The 18,246-nt window shown below is 35.4% G+C and overlaps 1 protein-coding gene across 5 annotated transcripts in view; it reads right to left on the minus strand.

The window, feature by feature from the left end:
• NPAS3 (neuronal PAS domain protein 3) overlaps positions 1-18,246 on the minus strand; it is a gene marked incomplete at both ends in the record, with an annotated part of 788,541 nt that overhangs the window by 226,215 nt on the left and 544,080 nt on the right. For all 5 annotated transcript variants that reach the window (XM_081337596.1, XM_081337595.1, XM_081337594.1 and 2 more), the window contains one exon: positions 8,062-8,151. In XM_081337596.1, the coding sequence (XP_081193722.1) occupies positions 8,062-8,151 (90 nt within the window). The remainder of the gene's footprint in view (positions 1-8,061; positions 8,152-18,246) is intronic.

The raw sequence follows: 18,246 nt of genomic DNA on the forward strand, positions 1-18,246 counted from the left end.
ACTAAGCTAGTACAAACTTCACGTGCATTTGCATCAAAACCAGGTGGGACATAGTTGTTGAAGCTTGGTTTTCAGAAAAGCAAAGGAATTACATGTCAGTTTGCAAAGCTTCCTTAACCTCCAGTGAGTTATTGGCTCTTAGCCAAGTTATCAGGGGAATCTAATTCTTCTTTATTATTCAAATAAACCACATTTGGCACCCTGGTTCCCTTTCAGAATAGCTTCACAAATAGAGTGAGTACTGTCATTTATTTGACCTTGTTCTTCTATGCTGTTGCTCTAATTTCATTTGCCATTCTACATGACAAATACTCAGGAATCCAACATACACAGCTTGGTTTGTTATTATATGAGCAAAGTGCATAAATATACCACTTCAGTTTCACCTATTTTGTTTTTTAAAAGGACCCAACCTAAACAACAACTTATCCTTTATTCCCCTTCACTTCTATTAGCTCTCATTATGTGTGCAGCTGTACTCTTCCCTTTTTAGCAGAATCTTTTTAAGAGGGCAATTTGCAACCTTGCATGTGTTCTGGGTGGCTGAAAGCAAGGAGAGAAGCATATTTTAAGGTGAGGGCTTTATTTTAGAAAAGAGAAAATTCTGATCAGTTACAATTCAATATTTAAAGAACTCTTTTTTAAAACAAATAAATAAATAAAGGTTATTCTAATATTACCTTTTCTGAAAGGTATCAAAGCATTAAACTCTTAGTTTCTGAGAAACATATCCCATTCTCAGTTCTCTCTTTCCAAGAACTTGGGAGTCCTGGGATTACTTGATTGCATAGATCCAATCTGGCTTTTAGCCTCTTTATTAAAGGCATTAATATTATGCAACCCCAGTCCACTTTGGTGTCACAAAGGTCCAGCTCATCCAATATGTGTATGAACCTGATAAGGAAAACTTGGATTTCACATCTGGACCTGAGTAAGCCAATGTGCCTCTGTTTCTTATATCCAACTCAAAGCCGGGGCACCTAATTTGTACTGATACAGACAAAACTTTCAATTCGTTACATTCTGAGCTACCTGTGATGAGAGTTAGGTTTTGGCTGCCATTTCAGCTCCAAATTCAGACTTCCCCTTGGACATCCTGCCACTTTAAGAGGGAAATTCTGAGCAACCAGCACCAACAGGAATACAAGATTCCAGATATATTCCAAATGACCACAGGGGGGGGGGGCAGAAAAGAGGGAAAGAAAACCTAACACTTTGCTGTGTAACAACTAAAATACGTAAATGTGACACAGAGATAATATCTGAAAGCATGATTTGATCCAATCTCTTTTGTATAAAATCACTTCCTCTAAGCTTTGTACAACTGTAGTAGACAACTATCTTAACGTTGTAAGATATGGACTGCAAAAAATCTGGGCAACCACTAGATGGAAACAAAGTGAGTCAACTACATCATGCCAAGTCAAAACCAAACACTAAAGCATATATCAGTAAATAAACACATATTATCAACCAAGATATACTATTTATTATCAGTATCATGCACATACCAAGCATAAATTATAAAAAAGAGAACAACTCTGGGAAACTGCTGTTATGCAGTTGAGCTTTCCTATGGAGGATTGCCAAAATTAACAAAACAACACGGGGAGATCTCTAAACCCTAATAAAAAAATGATCAGGACTCAAAGGGACATTAAGGTAGATTCAGTTTTTTTTAAAAAAAGGTTCTTTAGCCTTATGATGTCATCAGTCAGAGGTACAATATCAATAACACATTTTTTTAAAAAAAATGATTTCATGAGTTCTTTCAATGGAGCTTTCTTTCAATATAAACTAACTAAATATGACTGCAGCGTAACCACCCCCCAAGTTGCACTAAATGCCTTGGTCAAGTTTCTTCTGGCACTGAGTGTAGAAATTATTAACATGGCTGTTTGACTTTGTGGCAATATATTTTCCCTGCTGATATCACTCTTATTAGTGTGAAAGAGAAACATTCCAGTTGTGGACTAATTCATTTTTGCAATGCTTGCTCTTATGCTTACGTGCCCTCAAGCTGTTGTTTCCTCTTAGACCCTGTTGATGGTCATCCTCCTTTTCTCTTGCCTTCCAACTTTCCCAGCATTGTAGACTTCTCAAGAGGCTTAGCTGTTCACATAATGTTCCCAAATATGATAATTTGTTCTTTAAGTGAGATTGGTTTGTGGATTGATTGATTTGTTGTATGATCTATTTATTTTTCTTTCTGGCTCTGGAATTGATTTGTACCATGATTCATATATTTGTTTTCTTGGCTCCCCATGAATTTAGGAGTTTTTCCCCCCAACATTAATGATCAATGGCATCAATGCTTTTTCCATACTGCCTCTTCAAAGTTTTTTTGCTTCATAGAGGCATACAGAGCATTCCCTCTCCCCCACCTGGGTACATCTGACCATCTTTCACTCATGTTGTGCCCAAAGTATGTCCCTCTCAGGAAAAGAACTCAGGCAGTCATGAAAAGGGTCAGAACCTGGCCAGTGGGTGCTCTCAGTCAGTTGCAGGTCTGCTTTGAAACCACTGACTGGAGTGTATTCGAAGATCAAGACCTGAATGTATACACGGATGCCGTACTCTCTTATATTAAAACATGCACTGATAGTGTGACAACAGAAAAATGCATTAGAGTTTACGGGAATTGCAAACCCTGGATGACTGCAGAGGTATGAACACTCCTGAGAGCCCGGGATTCTGCCTTTAAGGCAGGGGACAGAGACACATACAGAGAGGCCAGGGCAAATCTCAGAAGAGGCATTAGGATGGCGAAACAATATAAACACAAGGTGGAGAACCACCTAGCAGACAACAATCCGAAGCAAATGTGGCAGGGACTGCAGCACTTAACCAACCACAACGGCAGTATGAGGAACACGGTTAATACCGATGCCTCGTTGGCAGAGGAGCTGAATATCTTCTTCGCTCGCTACAAGATGAAAAGAGCAGACCCCATAGCCTCTGCTGGTGATTTATATTCATCAAGGTCAGATAGGTGTTTCTCTTACCATTTTTTTGCTGATTTAATTTTTGTTTCTAGTTTGTCTTTTGCAGGAGTTTTTTTGGTATGTTGGGTTATAATTTTTTTGTGTGTGTGACTGATGAAAAAATGAGTTAAGCAGCTCTGCTTTCTTAATCTTAATCACATTTTCCCCCAGTTGACTTTCATTAGTAGAACCTCTAGTTCATTTACATTTCCAACTTTCAGAAAAGAGGTATCACCATACTACAGGTTATTGGTGCTTCTTTCTCTAGATTTAAAAATATACTCATCTTCTTCCAATTTCGCCTCCCTCAATATATATTTAGGATATAGTTTTAATAAATAAGAAGAAAATACACAGCCTTGTCTTATTCCTTTGTCAACTTGCCACAAGTCTGTTTCACCTTGTCCTGCATAGATTGTGTCTTCTTGTCAGTCTATAGGTTTCACATAAAGAAAATGAGTTGTTTTAGGATTTCCATTTCCCTAAGGCCATTCCACAACTTAACACTCAATCAAAACAATGAAAGAGCTTTCTATAATGAAGAAAGCATATAGTGACTTCATTTTAGAATGGTTGACTTTCTCAGTTATCTAGTGTGCATAAACAATATTGTATCTTGTTCCTCAGCCTTTTCTAAGGCAACAGAATCAAAGTTAAGAAAAGAACCACTGTGGTGCTATAGTTAAATTTTTGGAGTAGCACTGTGGAAACCCAGGTTCAAGCCTACATTCATCTATGGAAACTCCCTGGGTGACTATTTCTTAGCTCAATGTAGTTCATAGGATTATTAGGGGAATTAAATTAAGTGAGAATCCCATATAGGCTGCCTTATACTTCAGGAGAAAAGGAAGCAAATACATTGTGCACACAGATAGAAAGATGTCACTGAAGCATTACTCTCAAAAAATACAAATCCAACACTTCTGAACAATTAAATTCCTGAAAAACTGTAAAGTTTATGTAAATATCTGCAACCTCTGCCAGCTAATATCAGGAACCCAGCAGTGTTTATTTTATAGCAATTACAGTATTATGAATTCAAAGCAAGCCCATAACCCTTTAAAGCTTGTTCCTGGCATTTTTATTAAAAACAAGAATTCAGTAACATAACAGGTCGCTACAATGATCTTCACACTTGGAAAACTTTTTGAGCTTGTGCTGGCACAGTAATTTCTGTTGATGTTCACTTTCTTCTGCAGTAAATAAAAGTTTTAGAATGCTTAATTTAGTGTGGATTATTGCAATCACTGTTAGTGATGAATATTGAAAACATCATAGCTCTGGAAAGGCTATTACACTGGCAATCTCTGAACTCTAGGGAAAAGATAGGGTGATGCTTGGAATAGTTTATAGATTTGTAACTTAAGTACCCATTTATTCTTTTAAATACATTCACTCCTTTTTCTTTTCCAAACTTTTGAAAAAGGAGGTTTATAGGCTACTGTATGAACAGTCTCCTAATCTGAAATATACAATGCTTTTGGGATACAAATTACTTGAACATACCATAGATAAAAGGCACAATACCTTAGTAGCAACTAGAACTGTTGCATCTAAGGATTCAAATTTGGCTTTCTGTAGATAAGCTTTGATTCCCCTCCCCTCCTGAATGATCAGTATCTTTCTCAACTGATCATTTATATGAAGAACTGTTGCTCACTGTGATCACGTATTTCCATGAATGTTTCAATGCTCCACAGTCAGCTCAAGTCTCAGGGGGCTGTAACACTCTTAAGCATCCCTTCTCTTCCTTTATTTTCAATCCAAGATGGGGAACAATTTCCCTCCTGACTGAGTCCACTGTAGCCTAAACCTCAGTAATGTTCCCTCTCTAGCCTCTTTCCCACATCCCATTGAGCTGCAATGGTGGCAGACCACAGAGGGATAGAGTTCTCTTTTCCCAATATTTGACTGGTACTTCAGTAGGGAGCAGTAATCTGTCCCATTGGTGCTTTATTCATTTTGGCACACCATATTGTCAAGACTCTGAAGTCACTTCAACCTGGAAGATACAGTATGTTAAAGATGAGGAGAAGGGTATTTCTGCCCTTGGTACTGGAGAAAGTGGGAAAAGGGAACTTTTACTTTTAAATAATAATAGCAAAGAAATATAAAACTGGCTAGAAAGATTTTCAGCCCAAAGCATCATCTATATTTGTAACAATTATTATGGACTCTATGATGAATTCTGAAAAACAGGAAAGATGGCTCAAGGTCTCCAGACCCTTTCAGAAAAACAAGGAAGATGAAGTAGAGGACAGCATTCTTGAAGACTGGAGGAAACAGTACAAAGTAATCTCACCAGTTTGCCTTCAATAAATAGCTATTTTATGATCTGATGCTAGATAACTATTTTGTGATTAGGCACATACAGATAGGAAACCATCTTGTCAAAATACCCAGGATGTCAAAGATGTGTAAAAGATATGTACACAATTCTGCAGGTCATTCCAAAGAAAATGATAATGAATCTACCACTAATGTTTAAGCTGCAAAGAGCAGGACATGAATGAAAGGAATTAAATATGAAGAAAACCTTTCACGAACAGAAATAAAGCTCCCAAATCTTACCTAGCTAATTCTGCTGGTCTTTTCGCCAAGAGGCAACAGACAAGAAACTTCGATATATTATATAGAGATTAAATAATGATCCTCCTCAACTCCTGCACCAATCTCTGTTTTGGCAAGCTATGTACTTCCTCTCTCAAAAACAGAGAGAGCAGCACAACTCTTCCCCAGGGCATCAAAAGGGCTGTGCATCTGTCCACTGCATCAAAGTGTTCTCAGTGGGATCAAAGCTGCTCTGAATGGATTTGCACTGCAACAACGGCGAAAATAATCACATCAGGGATCTTGAGAAATATTTCCTTACATTTTTAAAAAGCAAGCAATCTATCCTGAACTCAGTATGATGCCACCTTTCTTTTCCGACCTTTGAAGAAGAATATTTGACCTCAGGAAGCAGATTTTACTCATTTTATTGGCAATTACACAGTTTTATTTTTAATCGTATGTTTTTTCAGCAAAGCACTGACTAAAAAAGATAAAGGTGTTCCCTATTGTTTGGCCAGATGCTACATTCAACCCACTATTATTAGCAGAAAAGCAATAACCTGCCCCAGAGTCTAGGTTTTGGTTTATGGGAGCTGAAATTATAGGCAGCTGGAGGGCCCTAATATGTAGAAAGCTAGTCTGCCTGTAGTTCAAAAAAGTTTGAGCCACGGTGCTGCAGCTTACTATAGGAGTATGCTTTTAGCAAGGAGGATGCAGACAGGGTTAAAGCCAACTTTTTTTCTTGAACAGATGATATTTCAGATGGTGACACTATTCCAGATGCATCAATTTCCTTGAAAATCGAATCCATATATGTGCATATGCTGTGCTGGCAGGAGGACTGCCTAAAATGGCCCCAGCCCAAGAGCTAATATTCTTTTGGCCAGAATAATGCAATTATTATTTTCCTAGCTATCAGTCTAAGCATACAGAGCCATCTGTTATGCAAAGCAAACATACACATCTCAATTACAGAAAATGCAGTTGCCTTGACAGAATTTGGATTACAACACTAACCAGGGCTGTAAAATTTGTTTTCAGACAGTGTATAATGGATGCCTTTCAGGAGTTTCCTAATTAGCATTTACCTGTTTAAACTGATTAACCATCCTTCTTTTTGCTGCTTTATTAAAGTTTTTTGGACACTGCACAAAACAGATTAATATGTAATATGAACCCAAGACAATAATATACATTAATGTATTCTGTGTTTTTTTTTAAAAAAACACCTCCATTAATAAATTGAGTTTATAATGTGTGATTTACCACTAACAAATTATGAAACATTTGAAACTGATACCCAAACCAATCAAAGCAGGAATTATATCCTATTACCAAGCTAAGATCATAGTGAGATATAAAAGTATTGAATTTTGTTCTTAATTCTCTCACCATATTCAGACACACACGCACGCACACACACACACACATACACACACACACAGAGAGAGATTTAATGTAAACAAATATAACCAATGTACATTTCATAAATAATACTCTCCACTTGTATCTCATTATTTTCAGTCCGGGTATTTTTTTTTGCACAAGTTATTGTAATTATTGTTGTTATTAGGTTTTTATCCTGGCTTTCCTCCAGACATTCATACTTCCATAGTCAGCACTCCTTTCTTCATTTATTCATATAATTCTTAACTGATTACTGCAGTTAAACATTTTCAACTTAATTTAGGACATTCAATTAAATCATAATGTTATGAAAAGTTGCAATCCAAGGACTGTCTTAATAATCAAGCAATGCAAGCGAAACATCCAATACACTCTCCATTCCAAGCAAAAAGATATATTATCATAGTTGGGTTCCTCAAGTGTAATTCAATTATAACTTATTTTGTAATCATCATGAAAAAAGCCTCGAAGGCTTCCCAAATTTTTCAGGAAATCTTTGATTCCATGGTTACTGACAGCTCAGTTAACTGTAAAAAAATAAAAATAATTCTTCCTCTTCATACAATCGTGGATTTTAAAATGAAATGACAGAAAAGAACGAACCATTACACTGCACCATTTCAAAAAAAATTATTCTCTACCCATTTACTATACATGTGCAAAAGAGAGACCGTGTCTTTGTTGAAATCCTCCCTCTAAGCCTTTTTAATGGTTTCTTTCAGCATTTTCTGACTCCAAGAGACTCCCTGCCATTGTGTCAGCTCCCAGGATAATGTCGGGTTCTCCATAAACATCCAGTAATAGGGCACAAGGGAAGTACTATTTCTGAGTCCCATTCCTAACAGCTAGGGAGGTTTAAAGTTCAAAACAACTGAGAGAAGAAACTTCATTTGTTCTCAATGAATTAATAATGATTTTTATGGGAGAAAAGGATTTTTCAACCTCTCACTTTTTCTTTTCCATTGGAACATTCTTTATCAACTTACACCTTCCAGATGTGTAAAACCAAACCATTCCATTATAAATTCAACCTGATGTGAAAAGTTCCAGAATGTCTTACCATTTTAGAAAGAGTGAGCCCTAAAATGGAATGTGCATCATTAAATGTTCTACTTACTTGGGAGAGGCCAAGATAAATGGAGACTGTTTCCGAAATGTACAAAAACTTTCCCTCTTGGTTTAGTGCAAATACAAATCCATCCAGTGACTGCAAAGAAAGAAAGAAAGAAAAAAGTGAGATGTTACATACAGTGAAATATATACAAACAGATAAAACATTAACTGTCATAAACAATGCATTTTCCTTACAGACATCAACACATTAAAATGCATAAAACATTATTTGTAGTTAGAAGAGAAATGACAAGATGCTCCTTTCAGAAAATAGAGAAGAAATGACTGTGAATAGTAGTAATTTGAAAATTAACAAGGAATTATGATCTTCTCTTTATTTGCAAGCGTGCCCACACATTTACTGTTTTATTTAAACACAAGCAAAACTAATCAACACATTACTGTCAACTAGGTTCACATTTAGAAAACACAGATATCCTGAAAAATGTAATCTTGTCAGTATAAATGTGTAGATTTAAATTGTATTCTGACAGGTATTTGGGCTTTCGATATAGATGCAAGAATAAATTGACAGAACATTGTTGCTGGTATATAAACATTTAGGAAAGCCATGTGAAACTTACATCAATTAATAAACCATCTTATTTCAAACTGACACAATACTAGAGTATATAAGACTGTGCATGTACATTTTTGTTGACTAAATAAATATTCGTCCTGTGGTGCAATGATACAAGTTTAGACTGTGTCTTATGGGGAAGTGAGTGCTTTAGATGGCTATGCTGAATTTCAGCTGTGTACCACACAACTATATTTCTCCTATCTATTGCCATTACAGACTCTACAGCTGCTTTTAAGCTCCTGATACCTGGGAAAGGCGTGGGGCGGGCAGGGGGCGGACTACTGCCTTATATATGTTAAACAGAAAGAATCTGGCCAGCTGCAATTTCACGTTTCAATTTCTCTCAAATTGTGGCATTACAATGGGTGGAAAGAATACTGTTCTAGGTATTACATGTATTTACTTAGAAATATGTACTATTTGTTACAGAAAATGTTGAGCTCTTATTAATAAGAAAAATAAAAAAGCGGCTATCCCCTGATTTTTTTAAAGAAAAAAAACTATAATGATGAACAGAAACTACGGATTAGCTGCTGTGTTACATCTGTTGGGTGCAAAAAAAAATAATAGAGCTGACATTTGGGAAGGTTTGAATGAGACATGAAATCAAGAGGTAGAAAGAATAGTGAGAAAGTCACGTAAATAACCCTACCATGATTTGCTTTATTCTAAGATGAGACATAGAGAACTTGAACAAGATTCCGTTCATGACCGAAGATTCTGTTACTATACCCAACAGCAATAAGTCCTTCCAGTATCTGTTTCCTGCCTGGCCTATCCTGAAGGGCTGAGAATTGGTCACCACCACCATCATTTGTCAATTGCTGGGTGACTAGTGGTAGATCAAAGAATCATAACCCTTTAGATCAGCAAAGATGTGATTTATCTGTCAACCTTGCTAAATTTGGTATCCTCTAGATGTAGTCTTAAACCACCACCACCCCCAATTTTGAGCCAACATAGTTTTATAAATCCTGAAGATGCTCCCTGATAATTCCTTTTTGTCTAAACTTAGCCAATAGAACTAACAGGGTAACAAGTGGATTGGGGCACATGTAGTAAGGAAGCTTCCATTAAGTTCTGATACATGACCCTGTCGGCATTTCACATTCCAATCTTACTTCACATTAGTGCTTGAGAAACTGTATTTCTCAGGAGCCCAAATACGTGGGATGCTGTTCCAATTCATGCCACAGTAGACATTGTGAGAATTCTGGAGCCCTGGTAACTTCAGTTCTTGGCAATCAGGATGCTGAATGAACTGCCTGATTGTCAGGACTCCAAGTAAACCAGACAGGAAACATGATAAAATGAACTAATTCTACTTTATTAAGTCTACATGAACAGAGACTTGCAAGTCTGAAAGTACACACTTCTCATTTCCATCTTTAATTGTTTGATCCATTAGGGCAGATCCTCCCTAATTTTTTTTTTCTCTGACAGTTGAAGCACTAAGGGCTCTTGCCTCTTTTATCTGATTATTTCCTAGGCAGCATCTTTTCCTCTCTTTCTCCAAAGTCATCCACACATTCCATTACACTGTTAAACCAGCATAGGGAACTAGATCATACCCAAAGTGCTACTGGTTGAAAATGTTAAGATAACTGGAAGAGATAGAGAGTGAAAATAAAATTAAAAATGACTCTTATGTTACAATTATGTTAATGGTGCAATAAAAGTAACCTGGTTCTAAATGTTGATAAAACAAAGGAGATCACTGTAGATTTTAGAAAGAGCCAGCATAGTCATACTCCACTCAGTATCAAGGATGCAGCTGTAGAGGTGATCAACAGCTTGTAAGCCGCCCTGAGTCTTCGGAGAAGGGCGGGATATAAATGGAATTAAAATAAAATAAAATAAATAAAAATAATTATCTGGGGGTACAGATAACTAACAATATGAATTGGTTTTTCCACACATCATCCTTAGTGAAGTGTGGAAACTAGCGTCTGCGTTTCCTGTGTCGGATGAGGAAAGCACATCTTTGTCTTTCTGTCCTGGCCACTTTTTACAGAGGCATGATTGAGAGCATTTTAACAAACTGCATCACTGTCTGGTTTGGTGGCAGCAGTGCCTCAGAAAGAAAGGCCCTACAGAGAGTGGTAAGGACAGCTGAGAAGATCATGGGAAGCTCACTTCCTGGTATTCAGAATGCTGCTTATAAGCACTATGTGCTTAGAGCTCAAAGCATTATTAGAGACCCCACACGCCCACTGGTAAGCTCACAAGGTTTGTTTTTCTCACCATGCACATGAGAACTAAAAAGCTCAAAATAGCTATTCTAGTCTACCTTTAATTCTTTGTCGGTAAATTTAAAATTTAACTCACCATGCACATATATACATAATCCAAACTAGACTGTGTTGTTTCTCTGTGTCATATAATATATGTGGGTATATGCTTATTTATTTGTTTGTTTGTTTGTTTGTTTATTTAATATTTATGTGGTGTATATTGGAGATGGTGACCCTTTGAGAGCTCTATGCAATGAAATTTCATTTTAATGTATGCTGATTAGTGTACATTCAAAGTAACAATAAAGTTATTATATTATTCTATTCTATTCTATTCTATTTGGGAATTAATGGCAGACTATTAATATTTCATTTTAATTAACCTTTCCTCCAGTCTTTTCACAACTCTGCAATCTTCCACACTACAATATATACATGACCCACCTAAAAACACAAACTAATTCATCTACTTAAATGTAAAGGAATTCTTAAATTTAGTAGAGGGAGTACAAAAACCGCTTTAGTTGGAGAATACGTAAGTTATGAGAAAACAAGCAGTATAGTTAACATATTAAAGAAGGATCTTCAATTTATATTTATGAATTAATAAAAATGTAAATCTGTATAGATTTTAGTCAAACACAAGAATTTATACAAGCAAGTAGTTTATCTGAAAATTACCATAATTTATTTTCGGATGTTTAGCACAAAAACCTTGAACACTGACATCAATTACTTAGGAGCAATTTCAATGGACAAACTTTAAAGTTGATCCAAACAAGATCCAAACAAGCTTCGTGCATATTATCTATTATCAGGTAATAGCAGGGCATTAGACTAGAAGACCTCCAAGGTCCCTTGTAACATCATCATCATCATCATCATCATTATTAATATTATTATTATTGGTTTTTAAGGGCAAAAAAATAAACTGACTAAACAGAAATCAGAGACACACAAAAACATTTAAATGTCTATAAAAATTGTACCTTATTCAGAGTAAAAGAAAGGAGAAATTACAATTTACGTAATATTATGTATTATATACATAATACTTTAGCAGTTTTTTCTGTTTCTTTTTTGTATTTTTAAGCCATAGATAGTGGAGATTTTGGCATTTAGTTCAGAGATTTAAATTCTTACTTACATTGTCAAAAAAATTAATGTACTTAAATGAAACAGTACTTTTTATTATTAATTACTAATCAAAATTACACTGAGCATTAACTATAAAATCTTGGTAATTCCTTGTCCACTTATAAATAAGAAATTAATATGTTGCTCCGCAGCATCACTTGGTCTTAAATGTGGGCTTGAAGCTTGTCAACCCAGCATTCTAACCACACAAGCCACCATGCTCCAGTTGATCTTTGGATCAAACCACCTTAAAGAAAGAAAAAATCCAAAAGAAATGTAGCTTGTCCAGGCACTTAAGAATCTTTTGATCTTTTTTCCATTTTAAATGTAAGCTGCCCGAGGTTGCTGTAGAGTCGGGCACCTTCTAGATCAAATAAATAAGTGACAGGAGAAAGCACTCGTTTTCAAAAGCCCAATGCAGAATAAATGATGGAAAAGTAATTACCTATGAATATACTAAAACAGCTCCAACTTTGAGCAACAATGATTATTGAAATGGATTTTTGAAAAGTAGATTAATTAATTTTGATGCAATGAACATGAATTTGGGCAAACTCCAGGAGACAGTGGAGAATGGGGGAGCCTGTTTAGACATGACTTAGTGACTGAACAACAACAAAAGCTTAATTTAGAAGCACTGCATCTCCATCTTTATCAATAATTTGATTTATTGAGTAATATGGCCTTCAGAAAGGAAATATATACATGTATATACATAACTAACAACTGTCAATGTCCAATATTGATAACATTCACTAAATTGTTGGATGTCTAACTAAACAGACTCATCACATTGCTAGGTCAGTGAATTGTCTTAAATGGTGGCAAGGAACATAACAAAACAAATGAAGGCAGAGCCAGAACTAAAAGACAGAACAAGTGTTGGTGCCTCAAAATGTTGCTGAGCTATATGAATACTTGCATGAGTAACTGTGTTTCAATGCTCTGCATGCTTCAGTTATAGGTTCCTCAGGGGCAAAAACATAGCCAGTTAGAGTAATTCAATAAAGCATTAAGCCCTGGGCATAGAAATGTCTGATGCAAGGTTTTCTTCATCACTCAGTAGAGAAACCAATTGGTATTTATGCGGTACTGAAACTCTGTCAATAAACAGACTAGATTTTTTAAAAAGCAATTTGTTGTATAATCATTTCACCTTTAACACCGGCAGAAAGTGTGACTATTGCTAAGGATTTGCATACTGTCCTGTTATTATGAACCAATCAAGATGTAAATTATAGTTTAGCCATCTCCAACATTAAACAATACTTTTCCTTCAAATATGTGGAACTCTTCTCTCTTGAACTGATTTCTAAAAGTTGACAATGTACAAAAAATTTTTTTTTTGTAGAAATGTGATCATCCCTGATTTTAAAGTTTGGGTAGAAATGCTGGTTGGTATAATGACCCTTTTCTCCTACCTTCTATATACAAAACACAACTAAAATTCTCCAGCATTAGCTTATTTTGATTTGGGGGAAGAGGGACCTATTATGTATTATGCTATTTCAATCACCACAGGCAACTTTTTTTTCAAACTGCCCCACTGTTTTCAACAGGCACCAATTAAGATTCTGGGGTCAAAGAGTTAATTACATATTCTTACCCACTATGTAGAATTTTCTGATTATTAAACAAGGTTGGATTAAGATGAAAAAGTACTGACACAAATGTTAATATATGCCCCTCCTCAAGAAGATTTATTATAATAACATGCCGAAATCTACATTTTCTTCCCCCCAAGTAGTTTGAGACAAAATCTTAGAGGAAACCCTAAAATAAACACTTTAAAGGCATCCAGGTATCTGATTAATGGAGATAGTTTTCTTGGTCTTGAAAACAGCTCTAATCAAGTCAGAAAGAAACAGTGGGATATTCTCCTTATCAGATTTTAGTAAATTTATATGGTCAATAGGAGGCAAATTATTTTCAGACCTAACGAGGAGCTGTGGTATGTCTAAATAATGTTGCTGATAAATTTTAATTCATGTGAATCAGAAAAAATATGCAGGGCAGATATATCAAACCCTATTGTGCTTGTAGTGGGGTTATTTATTTCATTTTTCCAATGCCATTTTTGCCCTTTTATATCACCTTCAACATTTGAAGGTGATATAAAATTACATAGCACAGAAATCAACCCCCAATTGTATTACTCACACTCACACTCCACTTCATATTTCTTACCTATAGTTTTTAAAAAATGAACTCTAGCACAGTAATAGTATCCTGTTTTAGAAATGTTGCAAACATAAGAGTTCTCATATAACTGGACTTTCCTCCTTTTCCCTCTTCTTCCCCTGCTCTGCCCATCAAATCATCATTATGTTTTTTTGTCTCCCATCCGGCCAGAGTTGTTTTGAGATAGGAGAGAGTACCTAACTGGATATAATTCATAATATTTCACAAGTTTCTTTGATAGATTTATATTGATTACTTCATTATCTGTGAATGTGTGTATTCACATATGTGCATGTGAAGCACATACAAGCATACAATATGCCTCTCTTCGCTGTTTTAAATTGAAAATCTAGTCTCTTTCATAAGAAGAAACTAAAGAATTTCTGGATTTTGGCATTTGTGCATAATCCTTGTAATTCTAACCTTTAAGCAAACAATCAACACTATACACGTGGTCCTCAACCTATGACCACAATGAGCCCAAAATTTCTGTTACTAAGTGAAACATTTGTTAAGTGAGTTTTGCCCCATTTTAGAACTTTTATTGGCACAGTTGTTAAATGAATCACTGCAGTTAATAAGTTAGTAACATGGTTGTTAAGTGAATCTGATTTCACGATTGACTTTACTTGTCAAAATGTGATCATATGACTTCTGGACACTACAACTGTCATAAATATGAGTCAGTTGCCAAGCATCTGAATTTTGATCATGTGACCATGGGGATGCTGAATGATTGTAAGTATGAAAAACAGTCATAAATCATTTCTTGTAACTTTGAACAGTCAAACCGTTGTAAGTCAAGAACTACCTGTACAAGCTAAAAGCATCAACTATTCAATCCTGCTGTGGGTATTCAAATACAGTGTAATGTTCAAAAATCTCAAACTCAGTGTGTCATTGTTTTTATGACACAGTTTGAAAGATCACTTTGCTAGGGATTTTTTTAGCTTTTTTGTTGTCTTTTTTTGATACAGTATATATAAACATTACTAATGGCCGCAACCCTTACATTTTGGAAACAAAGGGAAATATATACTATTCCAGTGTGGTTTTTTGCATCCTAGTAGGAAACTGATTTTTTAAAAGTATATTTTTAAAAGTTTTTTTTTTCTTTTTTCTTTTCACTGTTCAGAGTCCACTTGGACTGAAGAGGGTTTCATATGTTAATAAAGGGGAGACGGATACAAAAGGATGCAAAACATTTATTATATTACTCTTCCAGGGAATATCTTTGAATACCAGAATGTTCTCCCTGAACCTCCCAATATTTTGATTATATGCCATATTATCCTTCCCATCCCCCCCAAATCCTGTTACTCTGACCTAAACTCCAGTTAGAATGAGAAATTACCAGTAAACTAGGCTATTTTAAAGATAGATTATTTTAAACCAAGCCTTTACCATCTGTTCTTCTCTCTAATTATAAATGCAAAAAGAACATATTTCACAATTACTTCAGTTAAAAGAAAGATATACATGATTTAAATGAATATATGTGTTATTGCCCAATGCAGCAGGCATCTGTGATGTTTTCTTTATAATTTATGCTATGATCAACAAGAAAACTGCTCACCCCTGATTAACAGACTCGGTGCTATACTAAACTTTCTCCTTGGCAAACAGATAATTTTAATTAGAACTTTCTACTGTTAAGATATAATTATATTATAACTGGAATTAAGCATTACTTTGAACACAGGGTTGTCACCAGTTAGATATGTAGCATCTGATAGCAGCTAAAGTAATAATAGTAGTACTTTTATTTATCATGCTTCTGTAAATGTAGTATAGGATAAAAACAGCAATTAATATGTAACATACTATAAAAATTATATAAATAATATAATAATCATAAGGTAAAAAACTTCAAGATTAAAAGCCTAGTGACATATAATAACATTAATCTCTGAACATATATTTATTTCTAATTTTAATTGTTAATAGCTTTGCAGAGGCCCCAGGGAAAAAAGATTTTTTTAAAACAAAAAGTTTAAGCACTCTGCCTCTAAACATAATTCTGATGAGTCAATTTCAAAGAACTGGTGCCTGCTTTTGGGGGAAAAACACTCTAATCTGTTGTGGCTATTCTAATTTGTGGGAAAACCAATTGGCTCTATCTTACCTACACACACATAAGATGGATTTGGCCATACACAGAGCACAATCTGTCAGCAAATAGTGTAATGAGTAGAAATAAAAAGTGGTTGCAGTGAAATAAGGAAAGTTCAGAATAGTCTGGATAACAGTGTTTTAACTCTTGCAAAGACAAGGCCATCCTGTGCAGGCCATATTAAAAAAGTTGTCTTCATGTTGCTTGATGAAAGTTTTGTTTGAGTGTATTTTTAATGTGGTAGGCCTGTGTTCATTGTCTTGGGGCTCACGGGGATGAAAAAGCAGTCTAAATTGTTTTCATAAAAATAAATAAATAAACAAACAAACTGTTCTTGCAAATAACAATCATCTATGAAGGATATATCACTATAAAATGCAAATCTAGATGCTTGATAATTCCTTTTAAATGAAATCCAACTGAACTAGAAAGACCTCTCAAACTTCTTCTGCACCATAAACAACTATATTATAACTGCATCTTGGTAAGAATTAGCTTTGGCCATTCAAGATAGGTACTATTGCTTTACCATTGTTAAAGTGCAATGTTAGCAAAATACAGTTTCTACATGAACAGAATTCAGCACTCCTAATTACTCCTAAAAACTCTCACCTTACAATTTCCTTCTATCATTTTGCCAATTCCAGTGAGGAAATTAAAAGAAATTAAATTGTGTTTGTGCAGGGACATATCTGGGGAGGGGGGAGTCAAGAAAGTCAGGATCATAGCCATAAGTATGTGACTGAATCACTGTCCCCTTTTCACATGTATGTGAATGAGGTGGTGCTTTGATCATGTAATTGAAGTCATCTTGACTTTTGTTATCTTCTCTGTTGACCCTTCTCTGTGTGTGCATCTGTGTATATTTCCCCAAAAACATACAGTGAAGAAATCAAAAGATGAGTAGGAAGACTGAAATAAAAGAATGCAGAATGCCTAAAGTATAACTTAATAATTATAAAAGCAAATATATTTAAATAACACCTGTAAGTGCAGCAATATGTTGAATAGAATACAGTATTAATATGAGAAATCATGATTTGTGGTCTAAAGACCACCCAGTGTTACATGTAAAGAAAATGCTGCTCTAAAATATGTTTTTGGACTTTAGCTCTTTTCTTTCAAAATAAAAGTACATATCCCACTGAAATAACATTTAAACCAATTTTTCCTAAACTCTCGCATTTTCATTCCTGTTTTGAAAGAAGTGGCATTTCAACCTGTCCTCAAAGACACATTGCTGGATCCAAGAAAATGGGACTATTTTCATCCAGTCTCCAACATTTCCTTTTTGGGATTCAGGCCAGGTTATTGTAGTGAAGTAACAGTTTCTGAAGTTATTGGTGACCACCAGCAGGCTTGGGCAGGACAGGGTGTTTATTCTGGTTTTGATCTTTCAACAGCTTTTCATACCAATGCTCGTGGACTGGGTAGGGGTTTGTGCGTGGAGGTTTGTGAGATGGGATCCAGTTACTGTTGGTGGAAATAGATATAGGCCTGGAGGTTGTAGAAATCTTGATTAGGAAAAAGAAGCTTCAACTTAATGCTAATAAGATTGAATGCTTGTGGGTTTTAGGGTCCCCAGATACAGAGTTTTCCTATCTGACTCTGAATGGAACAGTACTCCCCCATGCAAAGCTGGCACACAATTTGGGGTTTTCTTGGACTTGTGGCTGCTGTTTGAGAAGTAGACGGCAAGAAGAGGTTTACATAAATTCATCTCGTGTGTCAATTTGCCCATTCCTAAATCAAGAGATTCTACTCATAGGTCCTTAATGCTTAATGATTGAACTACTGCAATACACTCTAGATAGGATTATTTTAAAGAACATAGCAATGGCAACATATACAGCTCCATAGTGCTTTACAGCACTCTCTGAGCGATTTATAACATCAGCATATTGCCCCCAGCGATCTAGGTCCTCTTTTTACCAATCTCGA

Source organism: Vipera berus (genome assembly GCF_964194415.1).
Source record: "Vipera berus genome assembly, chromosome: 1".
NCBI lineage: Eukaryota > Metazoa > Chordata > Lepidosauria > Squamata > Viperidae > Vipera > Vipera berus.